This window comes from Indicator indicator, chromosome Z, assembly GCF_027791375.1.
Source record: "Indicator indicator isolate 239-I01 chromosome Z, UM_Iind_1.1, whole genome shotgun sequence".
Taxonomy (NCBI): Eukaryota; Metazoa; Chordata; class Aves; order Piciformes; family Indicatoridae; genus Indicator; species Indicator indicator.
Window position 1 is genome coordinate 57,242,751 of NC_072053.1, and position 16,991 is coordinate 57,259,741.

Here is a 16,991-nt window from a genome sequence, read left to right on the forward strand (position 1 = left end):
AACTAAGAAACACTGTGTTACATGAGCTTTTGTAGTTTTATTGTCGTTTAGAAGGACTTAAAAATTGTCTTTGTACTGTCCTTGCAAACTATGAAAAGAGATTACACTCCTGGATGTGACTTGCTTAGGATTGCAGTGAGTCTTCTGGCAGTCAGAACTCATTTTATCTCTGTACTTCTGGCTACTTTGATTAAAAGTAGTCTTTTCTCTCACCAATTTTTAAGTTGAGATTTGGCAATACTAAGTGTTAGAAAGCATGTCAAAGTATTTTTAAGTGCCTGAAAGTAACTGAAATAGCTTCCAGATACAGAACAATTCCTATGTGATTGTTGATTGCTATTCCTAAAAGATACTGAAATACATCTTAAAAACATCCAGTTTTTGCTGCCCATTTTGAAAATGGAATATTCAGAGAAGTAGGATATTGGTGATATCTCTGTCTAGAATAAAGCAGAAGCATTCAGAACAAGATTCTGGTTTTAATTTTGGATTTTAAGAATCTAGTGTGAGAATTTACTGAGACTCAAAATCATACAGACCAACTTAATAGCATTGCTCTTAATTGGGTGTTGAAGTTTGCGTTCACTTTCTATTACAGAAAGGGGTTTTGTTGCTCTTATATAGGTGACTGAGAGGTTGTTGAATCTGAGAAAGGAAGGAAAAAAAAAACCTCCTTACTACAAAGAAGTAGAACTAATTCACTTTGTGCTCAGTATTGACTTTTAAATTTTTGTGTTCAGGGCAACTTAGTTGTAGAGTATTTTAAGTGTCTCTAAAATACTGAATTTTACAGTTTTAAACCATGATTTAAACCCATTGACTCAGTAGTATTAGTGCTGTATAGAATATAATAATTCTTCATTGATCTCTGATTAGTATTGACATCTTTGAAGTTTCTTGTGATTAAACTGTGCTTGACTCCAGAACACTTGAAACACAGGTGGTTTTTTACCTCTTGAAAGATTTGCATGAAGATGCTGGCCTTGAAATGTCTAGCAGTTTTAAAAACGTGTTTTCTGCTTTGAACTGGGCACATGACGGAGAATGACTAATGCTAGTTATGCTTCTATCCCAAGATGTTTTGATAGTGATGGAGGTTTCAGAAGACTTTATATCAGCCAGGTTAGTGCCTTGTGTTCCACAACTGTTATCTGAAGGAGAGGGTTGGCAATATATGTATACGCTGTGGTTTTTTTCTTCAAACAATACACTGCCATCAGTCATTAATGTATTACGATTTTATCTATAAATATATCTCTGTAAGGAAACTCTACAGGCTCTTGGCAATCTTAAACTGGGAAAGAGTAGTCTTCTGCAGAGCTGATTTCTTCCCATATAGAGATAACTTTCCTGTCTGTTTTATTATGAGGCAGATTTGCTTCTTTTAATCTTGCAAAAAAGCAGGATGCACAGGACTTAAGATATCCTCACACATGAGAAGAATTTTCACATTTTCAGTTCACTTCTTAATTCCTTGTGGCCTTTTAGGCTGTGTATCTCAGAAAAAAAAAAAAGCCAGAGTTGAGACCTCCAGTGTCTAACGTGTCCAGCCCAGTAGGTGGACGCAGGAAATAATGTATTTCTACCCATAAATCCCGCACCCTTATGAATCTGTCTCTCTTTTTCTTCCCTCTCTGATCCCATGGGAGAGAGATGCTCTCTTATCTGGTAACAGTGGGGGAGTATCACAGACCTCTTTAGCCTAGGTAACTTTTTTTTTTCTGTGCAATCTTGGCCTGTTTAGGCCTAATGCCAGGGTTAAAAGTGGAGGCAGTTGAGGCCTGGCCAGCCTGAAATCAGCCTTGCAGTGGGGGGAAGAAAGAGCCCAGGGCTTTTTGGTGAACCCCAGGTGGGGAGAAGGGCAGCATTGGGGTTTTGGTCTGGTGTAAAGGAACTTTTGTGTTAAGAATAGACTGGGGATTTCTTTGAACTTTATATGCTTTCCTATGCTTACCACTACGCTTTGTAGTTTTTGTATTTTTGTAGTATATGAATTGCTTTTTTGATTTAAACTTTCCATTACTATCTATTCTATTTGTGTGACTGTTACTCTTTTTCCCCTTTTGGAGCAATAGAGCAATCTGTCCTGCTCTAAGCTACGACACTCCTGTAGCAAAAAAAAAAAAAAAGAAAAATTGAACTCTTATTTCTTTGTATTGTAAATTGTTTATAACTAGCTTTATCACTTCAAAGGAATAGTTTTTGCAGATATTGAACAGCTACCTTATGTTAGCTGCTTGAAATAAGTGTTTTATCTTGGCCTGGGTTAGATGATACTTTGCAAGGAAAAAATCATCTACTTTTGGGGCACTCCATAGCTACTCCTCTGTATGACAGGCTCTTCAGCATACTTTTTTATACTTTTACTACTGGTACTTTTGTCTGTTGGAACATGCCATCTTTGGACTTCAGTGTAAGCTCCTATTATGGAAATGGTCTTTCACATGCTGCTGTTAAACAGAAGTGTGTACATCTTATTGATGTAATTTTGAGGGTTACAACATTATGTAGTATATAATATTCAGATAGCAAACTAGTTTCCTAAGGTATAAAACTGGCATTTGCTTGGATCTTTATTAATTTTTTAAAAATAAATAATATACACAATTGTTCTAGCAGTTACTTTAAAGCATTATTTTGTTTTAGATGCTTTTGATAATAAATGGAAGAAAAAGCATTTTTAAATACTTCTACTGTGTTATCTGGACATCATCGTTTTTTGATAACTGAAAGGGGATCAGGCAGTCCGATTTGGTGATGTGCTGAGGGAAGATGCATGTGTGTGTTTAATAATGCATCTGCTAAAACTGTTTTACTGTTAAGTGTGCATGAGCTGCTTAAGTTGGCTTCTTTAATTATCTTGATTTCAAAACCCATGCTGAAGATTGCAAGGGTTATGGATATACTATTTGAGTATATCTTGTTAGCATCCCCTTGTGGCGCTGGCAGGGAGGAGACAGGGAATTCAAGAGTGAACTTAGGCCTAGGAAAAAGGGAGGGGTGAGGAGAAGGTGTTTTAAGATGTGCGGAGGTTTCTTTCTCATTATTCTAATCTGATGTAATTGTTAATAAATTATTTTCCTCAAGTCAAATGTTTAGATGGTCATAATAATCATTGAGTTACCTTCCTGTCCTTATATTGATCCATGAGCCTTCCTTTTATTTTCTGTCTAGCTAATAAGCACCTGGCATCCAGCCAAGTTCAATCCACCACAGCTTCATGAGTGTGTAGCCTTCATCTGTTTCTGCAAAGAGCCTTTCTCCATTGTAGCAGTTTAGTGATCAGTCTAAACACGAAGTGTTGGGATTCTTTACATTTTGACATTCAAAGGAAGAATTTAGTATAAGGTGACATTTGTGGCATTGTATACACCCTTGTTTTTCAATAATCCAGCACCATTTATGTTTCAGGTCATGCAGGAGTGTCTGCCAGCATGATGAAGAAAAGAACTTCCCACAAGTAAGTTACTAATATTTTTACAGAAGTATAACTCCTAGTAGCTGGAAACACTGTTGTAGAAATTTGTGTGTTGTTCCACACTCTGTTTTTGAAAATCATGTGGAACTATACTCAGCCTGTGTGTGTGTCAGACTTTTAACTTTCAGAAGGATGGTGTGAAAGAATGTCATACAAAGTTTTAAACATAATTTTAACTGTTAATATGAAATTATTCTTGAATACAATTTTGTAATTCTTTCTGGAATTTAGAGAGGAGTTACAAGCTGGAAATCAGTCGAGTGTGCTGTAGGAGCTCTGTTCTCTGGCACAGAGTTTACATTGTCACTATGTCAGTAAGGCCTGTAAAGCATGCTTGCTGATAACCCAATCTGGAAGTAATCTAGAAATGCCTAACCTTGTGTTCACTATAAATGCAGTTTTGAAAAGGGTTTCTCACTTTCCTAAGTGAAGAATATACTAGTACACTTCTGTAAGGATGCTGCTATTTGTGTGTGAAGGATACCTGCTTATCCTACACATTCAAGGCACATATTTTTCCCTCTATAACCTTTTAAAATAGTAGCAGCTAAACATTGGTGAGTAATTGTGTGAAATACAGGTAATGTTCTGGGCATAATTGGTCATGGTGTCAAACAGCAAAGTACTGTATCTGGCTGCATCTCAGGTGGGAGAAATCTAATCTGGATAAGTGTGAAGTTTGCTGAAATGTTAATAGTTGTATTTCAATTGCAAAGTCATATAATGGTGTGACAAAAACAAAACAATTTGTTCGGGCAGGTGTATATTCTACAATTAACATAGTTAATTACTGCTAACAGTGTTAACTATTTAGCAGAGACAAGACCTGATGCGAAATTACTCCAGTCCCTTTCACCAGCTCATCATTACCCATTCTTCTACATCTACATTGAAGGCAAAGAGAAACGTTTACTTGTCTAGTGGCAGGTAGAGTTGGTTAAAACTTAATTTCTCTTGTTCTTTTTCAACCGCTCGGAGAAAGGAGTGTATGATGGGAAGACTATCAGAGGTGGGTTGCCTTTTGTACTTGAGGGTGGCTAGATTTGTCTTAATTATTGTGTTGACATACACTTCATTTAAATACATAAGTAGGCAGTAAATTTGTTAGCATAAAGGCTTTTATGGGATATAAGAAGTTTTGAGCCTAAGTGACATGATTTTGAGGCACTTGACTTAAGCATCTAGCTTTGGTTTATACTAATACAGGTTATTTCAGTTGTTTATTATTTAAGTGGTTGTTTTTGTTTGTTTTTACCAAACCAAGATTAATTTTGTGTGCACTCTTCACAAATTGGCTGAGAATGAGGCAGACTAGTAGAGGATTGTTTATTTTTGTAGTTTACCATAGATGAGTAGGCTATGAATGACCACATAATAATATATGCTGATACTACTCTGAGCTGTTGCAGTAGACCATGAGTTAGTAATGAATACTGATGTAGTTAGTTAATAAGTTGGCTCTTCATTTGAGGGGAAAAAAATTAAAAAAAGGAATAAGCCTACTGGCATTTGAAGGCCATCAAGAAGAAGATTTTAAATTAGCTTTAAAACATCTGTAACAGAGGAGTAGAGCCAGGCAATGGAACAGAGCATGCTACAGTAATTGAGGATGTGATAGAATGAGCAGTGTGGATGAGCCTTCTGAACTCTTCTTTGCTAAACAGTAGTCAACCATTGGGCATTTTGGAAATTATTCCTGTGCTTATAGGGCAGTTCTTCCAAGTGCTCTGTGTATGGGTAGTGGTGATCTCAGCCAATAGGAAGCTGACCTCCCTGGTATCAGGTCAGTCAGTAATCTCCCAGATCTCATTCTTTCCACCCATGGCACATAGAGTACAAAAAGCAGTATAAAACAATTCTTTCTTCATAGGCTCTTCAGATTTATTGTAATTCAAGGACTTGGTAATTCAAGGTGTACGTTATACCTGCAACTTTAACTATAAGTGAACTTAAACATTTTGAAATTCTGATTCTACTTGAAGGTAACTCATATTCCGGTTTCCCACAGCATCTAAAGATGTAACCTGCAACTGATAGCTTTGACTGAGTACAAAAAACTAAAACTTTTGCCTTCACTGATACGCCTTATAGAATATCTACGCCCTAGAGAATAGAATTCTCTCATCACTATTCTGTATTAATAATAGTCTGTAATAAGATCACAATTTTAATAAGTTTTGAGTTCTGATTTTAATAACTTTTGCTAGAACCATGAAAGACTTGAACTTGTACTGATCGTTTCTGCTGTACTGACTTTACAGTTTTCCTTCATGTTTTTCAGTTGTGGATTTTTTCGCACATCTGAGGTTTTTTCTCTCACTCTTCTGGCTTTATTTTCTGTTTTCTCCTTAGTTCTACCCTATAGTGTTTTTCTGAAGTGACGTGATCAGAAGTGGGGAAAAAAAAGGGGAGAGGTAGTAACCAAAAAAGCCAAACAATCAGCAACTGGATGTAAATGGGTGAAAAGGAATTACTGCTCTCCTTTTTATAAATGCTAGTTTGTCTTCTAAACTCAACCTTGAAGAAGTGGTTACTTTATTTATCTAGTATCAGTCCTGTGCAGTTCTGCACTACACTGGTTTCCCTGGTAGCAGCCGACAAAGAATTGTATGTGAGGACCATATAAATACAATTTTAAAATCTGGGAAGATTTCTTTCTACCTCTGTAGTCTTTACAAAGTTTCTAAGGTGTCTGATTCTGATAATGAAACAATTGTTACAGAAATGGGTTTCACTAGCTTACTGCCTTCAAGATAAGGAAGAGGATCTGAAACCTTTGGGGATTGAAGGGACATTTACAACAAGGATATATCTGATGTCAAGAACTTTCCAGAACTTACTGTTTTCTCATTTTCCTGGCTCCATGTTTTACGTGCCTCAGAAAATTTTTACCCAGTCTTCAAGAAAGAAATTGTGTGGGGCCTTCTGGTTAAAGTGTAATAGAAGGTTATGCACATTTGTGTTACTTGGTGTATCATAGAAATAGTACTGTTGACGAGAGGGAAAGGTTTGACGTGGTTACTTGGTTGTCTTACGTGAAATACATTTATTTACTGGTAGCTAGTAACCTATGCTTGATTTCTTACCACATGCTCAGATGCAAGAATTCCTTGGTAATTTACTAGTCTTACTAGTTTCTTACAGTATGAACCCCTGCAATAGAGAGTGAATGCTTAAAACTGATATGGTTTTACCTATTTGAACTTTTTTAGTCTTCATAAATAAACTGCATGCAGAACAAATTCATTTTTATTATGCTGAGAATTACATTTCTGATCTAGTTTTGTAGTAGTAAACCATTATAATTTTAAATAATGCATATATATATTAAAAGTATACACTTGAGCATGAATTAAAGTTTGAAAATGTGTTCTGGTTTGTGCATAAAGTTATAACCAGCTTTGAGGGAGAGTTTATCTTAACTGGAAGAGGTTGTAGTTCCAGTAATAATGTGTTATCAAAGTTAGGAATACAAAAAACTGCAGTTTCATCTTGCTGATAAGCTCAAATGATAACAAAACTGATATTAGGCAAAACCCAGTACAAAGACCTTCATGTTCAATAGAAGTATAGAGGCGGAACAAGCTGCTGAAAGAGTTGTAAGCTTTGTTTTCAATAGTCACGATTGTATAATCAGTATTAAGCATTGCAGTGTCATGTAGTGAGTGCATTATTCTGAAAGACTGTAGGATTTCAGTAGTATGGTTGTTAACTCTTTGGATCATACACAGACTTCTCTGAGTGCATTTCTGAGAGCATTTCTCTGATAAACATCCTGGAGACCTTTCTGTTTCTCACAGTCTTTAGCAGACTAAGGAAAAGTATTGATGTCTGCAACCAATACAGTCTTCCAGATCTTGCTTTAAACATGCTGATGTGCATATTTTACTGCCATTGAAGTGAAGGGTACCACACATAGTAAAGTCATATTTTTACAACTAGTTGATATTCATGAGAATTTTGATGAGGTAAATATTTTTAGAAATGAAAATGTACATTTTAACATGCTGACATAGACTTAATATTAATTTCTTATCACCAATGTATTGTCACAGTGTTAATAGTGTGTGTTTCCATTCGTATTCAGATCTACAATTTGTTTGTTGTTTTGTGGCTTAAATAACCGGATGTAACCAAACTTTTTAAAAAATCATTGGAAGTGTTTTACACCTGTGTGCTGGTTTGAGGCCAGACAGATCGTCTCTTGCCCCGAAAGGGACAAAAGAATGAGACTCACACAAACGGATTGGAGAGTGATGGAAAGTTTAAATGGAAAAGCAATTGGTGAAGCTACAAAAAGCTACAAACTACAAAGCATAGTGACAAAGAGTATCCCAAAGCATACAGAACCCCTCACAGAATTCCCAAAGCTTCCCAATCCTTCCCTTCTTCCCACCTGAGGGTAAACCCAAACCCCCCAGGGCTCTTTCTTCCCCCTCCCGCTGCTAGGCAAGTCTCAGGCTGGCCAGGTCTGAGACTGCCCCCTCCCCCCATTCTCCTCCTGGCATTAGGCCTAGACAGGCCTAAGAGGCCTTGAGGATACTCCCCCGGCATTACCCGATAAGAGAGGACATCTCCCGTGGGAGCAGAGAGGGAAGAAAGAGGAAGAGAATGACTTTGCAGATGGCCTTATAGGGTGCAGGATTTATGGGTAGAAATACGTCGTTTCCTGTGTCCACCCCTGTGGGTGGGCACCCAGGACACCAGAGGTGTATCTCATGCGGCAGTGGCAGGGGGCACCCAGCCCAAACTGCCACATCCCACCCCTTATTTCATACCCATAATTCCTGCACCCAAAACATATCATCAAATCAGCAACAACTTTCAGATGACATGTCTGGCAAAGTCCAAGTCTCCATCTGGGCGTCCTTCCAAAGAGTCTCTCCCTCGGGCTCAGGTCACAGTTCAGTCCAGCTCTTCTCCCTCATCCTGTGGAACCTCCCAGCGACGCAGAGTTCATTCTTCTGCATGGTGAACTCTTCATGGATCCGATGGAGCATCCTGGCCACCTGGAAACAACCTCATAACTTCTCAATCAAACGTTTCTCCATCCACTCAAGCGGCATGTTTCCACCCCTTGGGGCAATCGAGTCTGAGCAATCAGGCTCCTCAACTCGACTCCTTCCACCCCTTGCAGGCAACAGCACGCTGAGACTTTCCAAAGCTGCACGGACCTTTCCCAAGCCCAGTGCTGACCGCTTCCAGCCGCGGCCCGAGGCTAATACGGATGCACACCACGCACAGGCACACCGCTCCCCCTGAGCATACGCATGCCAAGGCATGGAGGCATCCGGCTACACAGCCCTCCCCCGGAGAGGGAGTGGCTGCACTGCAACCCGCCGAGAAGAGAGGCGGAGCCAGGTGCTAGGCGCCATTTTCGGAGCGCGTCCGAAAATCAGGGGAGAGATAACAGCGAGAGCCGCCGTCACCTTTGCAGCCGCGGTACAGATCAAAACCGCCGCCACCCCTCGGGCCACAAGAGCGGCTTTTCCAGCCAAAGCTATACTCGCTCCCTGGGTCCTCGGAAGCAGCTTTTGAACTGGAGCCACCGCCCGCCTTCTCGACTTGCGGGAGCCACCGCTCACCGCCCCGCTGCGGCTAGCCCCACCGCCGCGGGACAAGCCGACCCTGGTCTGCTTCCGACTGTCCCTCCCCCTTCCTCGGCTCCGCGCCGCTCTGCTCGCCGCTGGCGCCGCGGGGAACAAAAGGGAAAGGGGCAGGCACCGCATTCTTAAGCTTTCCCCCAGTGCCTGCAGCTATAGAATCGCCGCTGCCGCTTCGGAACAGCAGGAGGGATTCCACGCCACGGCTACGCACCAGGGTGTCCCCTCGGAACCCATAAAACGCCCACACGGTCGCCCCAGCACAAAACCTTGAGCCCAGCCACCAAAAACCAACAACGCCCAGATACCATTTTAACTTTTCCACCCCTGCTCTTCTCCAATCCAATTTGCAGAGTTCAGCACAGGAACCATCCTCTGCTACCAAAAATCTGTGCTGGTTTGGGGCCAGACAGATCGTCTCTTGCCCTGAAAGGGACAAAAGAATGAGACTCACACAAACGGATTGGAGAGTGATGGAAAGTTTAAATGGAAAAGCTATTGGTGAAGCTACAAAAAAACTACAAACTACAAAGCATAGTGACAAAGAGTATCCCAAAGCGTACAGAACCCCTCACAGAATTCCCAAAGCTTCCCAATCCTTCCCTTCTTCCCACCTGAGGGTAAACCCAAACCCCCCAGGGCTCTTTCTTCCCCCTCCCGCTGCTAGGCAAGTCTCAGGCTGGCCAGGTTTGACACTGCCCCCTCCCCCCATTCTCCTCCTGGCATTAGGCCTAGACAGGCCTAGGAGGCCTTGAGGATACTCCCCCGGCATTACCCGATAAGAGAGGACATCTCCCATGGGAGCAGAGAGGGAAGAAAGAGGAAGAGAATGACTTTGCAGATGGCCTTATAGGGTGCAGGACTTATGGGTAGAAATACGTCGTTTCCTGTGTCCACTCCTGTGGGTGGGCACCCAGGACACCAGAGGTGTATCTCATGCGGCAGTGGCAGGGGGCACCCAGCCTAAACTGCCACAACCTGCCAAATAGATTATGTGACTGTTGATCAAAACAACTGTTAATTAGTGAGAGGGGATTTCTGTGCAACTTCCATCAAAATAGGGGAAGGACAAAAAAGTATATTTAATCTATTTTCCAAATTAGGGGATATGGCCTTCTATTGCCATTACCATTACTTAGGATTTTTGTTTCGCTATACTAAAAAGAAATGCTAGAGAAATGTTGTTGCTGTGATATGTCTTTAAAAATACTTCTGAGGTAAAAATGGAAGTGGAGAAGGAAAGTAAATCTCCTTCCAATGAGAACACAGGTTAAGGAAAACAAATGCCCTGGAAGAATTTTAGTCAGCCTCTGGTAATGTTTCCACTGATTTCCTCCTCCTGGGACAGAACTTGTTTACTGTTCTGCAGAAAGCAGCAAGATAGTAATAATACTGCCAGGTAACCTTGTGCTTTGAGACCTATCAGGTGAGTTTTACTTTGGTGTTCAACATAGCAAGAGTTTATGTAGTTTTTTTTGCTTAACCAGACTACTTTTAGAAATCACTTTTAGGAAATGCACTTTATAAAACACACCAAAACAGTTTCTTTTAATGTTTTATACCCAAATTTGAATAAGATACACTAAAATATAAAAATATATTGCTCTCTTAAAGCATACAGCTCTTGTCTGGAGTAGAATTTCCAATATGTGTGCATTTGTTTTAATACTATGTTTGTATCTGTGTGCAGAAAGCATAGAAACAATGTGGGACCAAGCAAACCTATTTCTCAGCCACGAAGAAATATTGTAGGCTGCAGAATACAGCATGGATGGAAAGAAGGGAGTGGACCTGTGACACAGTGGAAGGGCACAGTTCTTGATCAAGTCCCTGTAAATCCCTCTCTCTATCTTATAAAGTATGATGGATTTGACTGTGTGTATGGACTAGAATTGCACAAAGATGAAAGAGTTTCAGCACTTGAAGTTCTTCCAGATAGAGTTGGTAAGTGTTTTGATTTTCTTCCGAAATTCACATGTGTATAAGCTGTCATTTTTATTAAATGTTCTGCACTAATCTCTGCAGACTTGCCCAAGATAGTATCTGATTGCTTAAATGTTATCAGTCAATTTCATTTTTGTCACATGGCAGGTAATGTAATATGCTCTATTTAAATATTCTTGATTCCACAAAGGTTTCATGGTATTAGTGAGTGCAGTGCTGTCTTCTGCCTTCAAGCAGTATGCAGGACATTCTGTAGTTTTTGTGTAGTCTTGTCCTTAAGAACAACATGTGAAGTTAACATTGATATGTCTGTTAAAATTTAAACTAACCTATTGAGGTTGTGTTGTCTAACAGTAGTAACATCACATTTTTGGTTATGTACTTTCCCAGGGTGATTTTCATAATGGGGGTGAAAGGCATTTTCTAAGTACAATAACTTAATCAGTAACAAGGCTTTTTGATTTTTCAGAATTAGCACTGAATTGTTAAACTGCAGGTTTCTCAAACTACAAGGTTCAGTGTTTACCCAAGTAATAACTAGTTTAAAAACAGAGCAAGCTGTTGCATCTTCTGACAACAATGCAATTGGTAGCAGTCTCTAGAGTGGCTTTATGGAGAACCAAACTCAAAAGTTTAATTAATAACATCATAGCGTTGTTTTGTTCCATTGTCCTCTGCTGCCTGTTTCTCTCTGTCCAGTGTTTCACTAATAGAGTCCTTGTTACTGTGACCTTGATTGGTCTCTTTTTACCTTGCATTATAATTGTTTTAATCATAAGGAGTATGATGATATATGTTTTGACAACATTCTGAATTTCTATGTTTCATCATTAGTGAACCATCTCAAATGGACACTGTTTTGAGTATGAACTGACTAACTTCCAATCAACTTCATTTATGAATCAGGGTAAAGATTATTTTTCGAAAAGACATATATCTATGCTTTTAAATTAATTTAAGAAATGCTGTCATTTCAGCTTCGTCTCGAATTAGTGATGCCCACCTGGCAGACACAATGATTGGTAAAGCTGTGGAACATATGTTTGAGACAGAGGATGGCTCAAAAGATGAATGGAGGGGGATGGTTTTGGCTCGAGCTCCTATTATGAACACATGGTTTTATATTACCTATGAGAAAGATCCTGTCTTGTACATGTACCAGCTTTTAGATGATTATAAAGAAGGTGACCTTCGCATTATGCCTGATTCAAGTAAGTAGACTAGTTACTGTTTTAACTATTAAAATGACTTGGATGTATTTTAAGTCTGCTTTGCTTTCTTCCACCTTTGGGGTTAGTGTAGTGGTAGAGTTTGTTTGCTTTCTTTCCATTTAAGAACTAGCCAGTTGTGCAGTTTTTCCTTCATGCTCATCATGCAACTGTTTCCCTTTTTGCCAAAACATTTCTAAGTAGTTGCTACCTTCCATGAATTGGAGTGCTTCCCAGATCTTTTGAAATTGTGTCCTTAAGTAAATTATTTGAGATGTTAAGAGTAATCTTTTCCAAATAAGATTTTAGAATACCTGGAATTGTGTCTTTAAATTTGATGGAACGGTGTTGTAACTAAAATTTCTGGGGAGCTCTATTTTCTCAAAGACAGGGTTTACATATGTGAGGACAGCAACATTTATATTTCTTCTAAGCTTGTTTTTGGTGAGGGGAGAATGTATTCCTGGTTCTGATACTAAAATTTGTCAAGAGCTCAAAATTCCTTCTAAGAAAAAGGAACAGTTTAACTTGAATGTTTGCCAAGGAAGACTGTACATAAAACTGGTATTAAGAGGATTACAACTATGTACTGCAGTGCATTTGTAGAGGAACTGAAACAAAAACTGAAATAACCTTAAGTGTGCAGACAAGTCTTGAAAGTACAAACCAATGTATTCATTCCCTGTTGTTTTCTTCTTGTTTTGGGAATTCTTTCACAACCCACAGAACTGAAAAGAAAATAAGTGAAATCATTAAGGTTGTCTTAAGGCAAACTTGGAACAAAGACATTAATTTAAACACATAGGATTTCCAGTTAAAAGTCACATCAGGTGTGACCATTAGTAAGACAATTCCTCTCTGGAATACAAAACACAAGTTTACTAATCAAAAAGAAGACTGGCTGAGAAAGATGTGGTCAGCTTTCTAGTTCTCCCGTCCATTTTTTAAAATTTTTATCACATTTGTGACATGACTGGCTTGTAACCCAAATCCTTGGCAGCTGGCCTGCTGCAAATCAGACCTCTTTGTATTTAAATTTAGGATAGGCATTGCCTAAAATAAATGGACATCTCTGACTAGGTTTTGCTAGAAAGGAAGGCAGTATGGTTAGTCTTTACAAAAAGCAACATGGAGTCAAAAGCCCCTTGTAATAAGGAATTTGCATTTACTAACATTTTAGAAGAGATGTTTTTGTAGCAGTGGCATGCATACACTGAAACTTTGAAAAATGTGTTTGGGAAGAGGGAGTTTTAGGTTGACTGCCATTCTGCTAAAGATATCCAGTGCTTTTTTCTGCTGGTGGCTTAAATTCACTTATCCACAGGCATCTTCTATAGGTAGTGTATAAACCTGCCTGTCAAAAGATTGACTTGTTATACAAATCAAAGTGTTGTTTTTTACTTAGTAAGACTCAAGACTTAATTTTCAAATTATTACTTGAAAAATTTTCAACAACTGTACTTTATAGAAGTGTGGCAGTTGTTAGGTGCTTAATTTTCTTCGTATCCTGTATTTAAAACTGATTGGCTTGTATGACTTTTAAAGACTGTCCTGGTTTGAGCCAAGATAGAGCTAATTTTCCTTTGTAGTAGGTAGAACAGTGCTATGTTTTGAATTCAGGATGGGAATTGGCATGAGAATAATGCTGATAATATACTGAAATGTTAAATTGTTGCTAGGACATTGAGGGCTTTTCACCTGCCCATGTCTTGCTAGTGTGCAGAAGAAGCCAAGATGGAGCACAGCAAGAACAGACCAAAATTGGCCAACAGAATATTTTGTGTCATACAATATCATATTCAGTATATAAATGAGTGAGCCAAGAAGCTAGGGGTCTTCTTGGATTCTGGTTTGGGGATTTTCTTTCCTCTAGGATGATCAGCTGATCACTGGTCAGGGGGTGGTGAACAATTGCATTGTGCATCGAAAACTTTAATGTTCTGTTAATAACATTAATTATATTATTATCTCGTAGTATTGTTATTAGTATTCATTAATAATGATTCTATGGTTATTATTAAAATGACTATTTTTTTTCTCAAACCTTTGCAAACTCCTCACCTTTACACCTCTCAGTTCTCAACCCCATGCTCCAGGACAGGGTGAGGTGAGCGAGCAGCTGTGTGGTTGTTGGCTGCCAGCCAGGTTTAAACCATGACAAAGACTGACATTGTCTTCCATATTGAAAAATTCCATTACTGTCTACCAAAGTACACTGGTTTTGTGTTGCAGATGATTCACCTCCTGCAGAACGGGAACCAGGTGAAGTTGTGGACAGCCTGGTAGGCAAACAAGTGGAATATGCCAAAGAAGATGGCTCGAAAAGGACTGGCATGGTCATTCATCAAGTTGAAGCCAAACCATCTGTCTATTTCATCAAGTTTGATGATGATTTCCATATTTATGTCTACGATTTGGTGAAGACATCCTAGACATCATTGTGAACTTTTTGCCAAATTTGTGGAACTATTAAATGTAAAATTTGTAGACACAAAGACTTGACTGCTTTCCAGTTTAATGAAAGCTTAAATGTCCCTGCGAACCCACAATCTCTGCCAGCAAAACTGTTTTGTTTTGGATAATATAAACAAACATTGACATATTTTGTGTAAGAGAACTCCTTTTCTTCAAGGAAGCCAATATATTTGGGCAGGAGGGAGTTAAAGGCAAAGAACAGCTGCAAATTCAAGCTGTGTAAAGTTGATCTAGTATTGTAATCAATCTAAATTTTTTTCATAGATTTTAACTTTTTCTTCAACCTTGCACTCACTTGTTCAACTGCTACATGCAAGTGTAGTTTGATGTTTTATATGCCTTCTTTTGTAACATTAAATTTAGTTTCTTGGCTACTGGCAGCCCTTGTTTTCAGGGTTGGGACAGAGGTGACTCTTCAGAAAAGTTTAAACAGTTTGTGCAGCATTGAGGAGTGCCTAACCCAAGTAATATCACTCTGCTGTGTTTCTACACTTTATTTCAAATTTAGCTTTCTAAGAACTTGTAGTACATGGAAACACTTGTGCATTTTTACTAGTCAGAGGGCAGTAGGTTATCAAACATTTGACTTATGCACCTTTCAGTGAAAAGGCTTTAAACTGTAAAAATATTTCATCTATATAACCAGGCAAGTAGAAAATGCAGGTTAATGGCCCACGTTTACAAGTTGTAGGAACCAGTAAAATACATGCAACAAGGCTGCCTTTGATCCTAAATGTTGTACTTCTTTCTTTCTTTGTTCTTAGCAAAACCCAAGTGCTTGGTGCCACAACTTTAACAGTATATATGCTACTTCAGAAGATTTTAGACTACACATTGGCAATTGGTAGTCTGTCACTGAATTTCAAAACCTAGCAACCTGAATGTTTGTATGTGAACGTAGAAGCCTAACAGTTGTTAGTATTACACATGGTAAATGCAGTCTCATGCCGGGGGGGTGGAAGGGGCTGTCCTTTTACATTGAATACTTACTTTGGAGAAGGAGAAGCGTTTGTTGCCTTCTGCTCAGTCTGTTGCATTCCTTTCATTTGTTTGGTGGGATTTTTTTGGTTGGTTTTGTTTTGGGTTTTTCTGTGTGTGTGTGTTTTGGGGGTTTTTTGGTTGGTTGGTTTGGTGTGTTTTAACCATTTTGGTTCAAGAAGGCATTTCCCCAATTTATTCCTTCTTCTGGCTTTTCCACATAAGGAGTGTCCAGACAAATCTACAGCTTAAACCTATTGTTACGTTTTGTGGTGTACATTGTACTTGCTTTGAGGTATGCTGTTAACGTGAGTTTCATTCTATGAACACTAGAGTTCTGCATGCAAGTGGTGTACTATCTAATGGAAGCTATAGGCAGTCTCAGTGGTTCAGTCATCTGCATTAGATTGTGGATGTAAATAGCAGCCCACAACAGCAAAATCCTTTCATGTTTTAATCTTGCAACATAGATGTAAATGAAAATTAGGGGGGTTTTAAGTGTGGCAGTTTTTAAAAGTATCAAAATTGCAACAGTGATCAGCACATCAGCAAACTGTCATGTTACATTAAGGCAGAGCTCTGCAAATTTCAAATAACTGCTTCATAGAAATACTGTATGTGAAGACAGTCAACACTTGGTGGAAGGAGCAAACACTCTGATATCCAACCTTATGCCATTAGTGAAAGGATGCAGGAGAGGTGCTGTTAAGGATACATCAGAGGTCCAGATGACCTCTATTGTGGGTATTCTTGATATTGAAGACTCAGTGATTTAAGCCCCTTTCTGTCTGTTTTCGGGTTTGTTTTGTTTTGGGGTTTTTTTTGGGGGGTAGCGGGGGGGAGGAGGAGGGTGTGGAGTAAGGGGGGGGGGTTTGACTGATTTCATATTTTAGCCTTAAGGCTTGTGCCTCATTATGCTGTTGAATGGTAATAAACACTCTCCATATAAATATGGTACCTTAATTCTTTATCTGTTGCTACTATATTGCATTATGTCCAGTATTTCACCATTGGCAACCAAAGGCAGGCTGTTGTCTTTCAGTGAATAGCTTCTCAATGCAGTTCTAAGTACCTGAGTCATAAATGTTCCTTGTGTTTTTGAACAAAGTGAGCAGATTTGCAACACAGTGTTTTCATCCTGCAGATCTGTTATGTGTTTTCTATTGACTCTTAAGAGTCCTGCATGTAAATCTCAAAGCTGAGCCTGGCTCCATGAGCCCCAGTTGATATTTGTGGCACAAGAATGAGTGAGTGTATTGATTACACACAAGATACATGAGTAACATAGTACACTGAATTCTGGGC

General features: G+C 39.1%; 1 protein-coding gene across 2 annotated transcripts in view; it reads left to right on the top strand.

Moving 5' to 3' along the window:
* SPIN1 (spindlin 1) overlaps window positions 1-16,495 on the top strand; it is a 49,829-nt gene extending 33,334 nt beyond the window's left edge. Inside the window, exons 3-7 of one of the 2 annotated variants that reach the window (XM_054397408.1) lie at window positions 3,412-3,460; window positions 10,772-11,025; window positions 12,003-12,236; window positions 12,782-12,784; window positions 14,466-16,495. In XM_054397408.1, the coding sequence (XP_054253383.1) occupies window positions 3,412-3,460; window positions 10,772-11,025; window positions 12,003-12,236; window positions 12,782-12,784; window positions 14,466-14,665 (740 nt within the window). In that variant the 3' untranslated portion in view covers window positions 14,666-16,495. The remainder of the gene's footprint in view (window positions 1-3,411; window positions 3,461-10,771; window positions 11,026-12,002; window positions 12,237-12,781; window positions 12,785-14,465) is intronic. The other variant, XM_054397407.1, reaches the window with a different exon arrangement.
* Window positions 16,496-16,991: the final 496 nt, after the last annotated feature.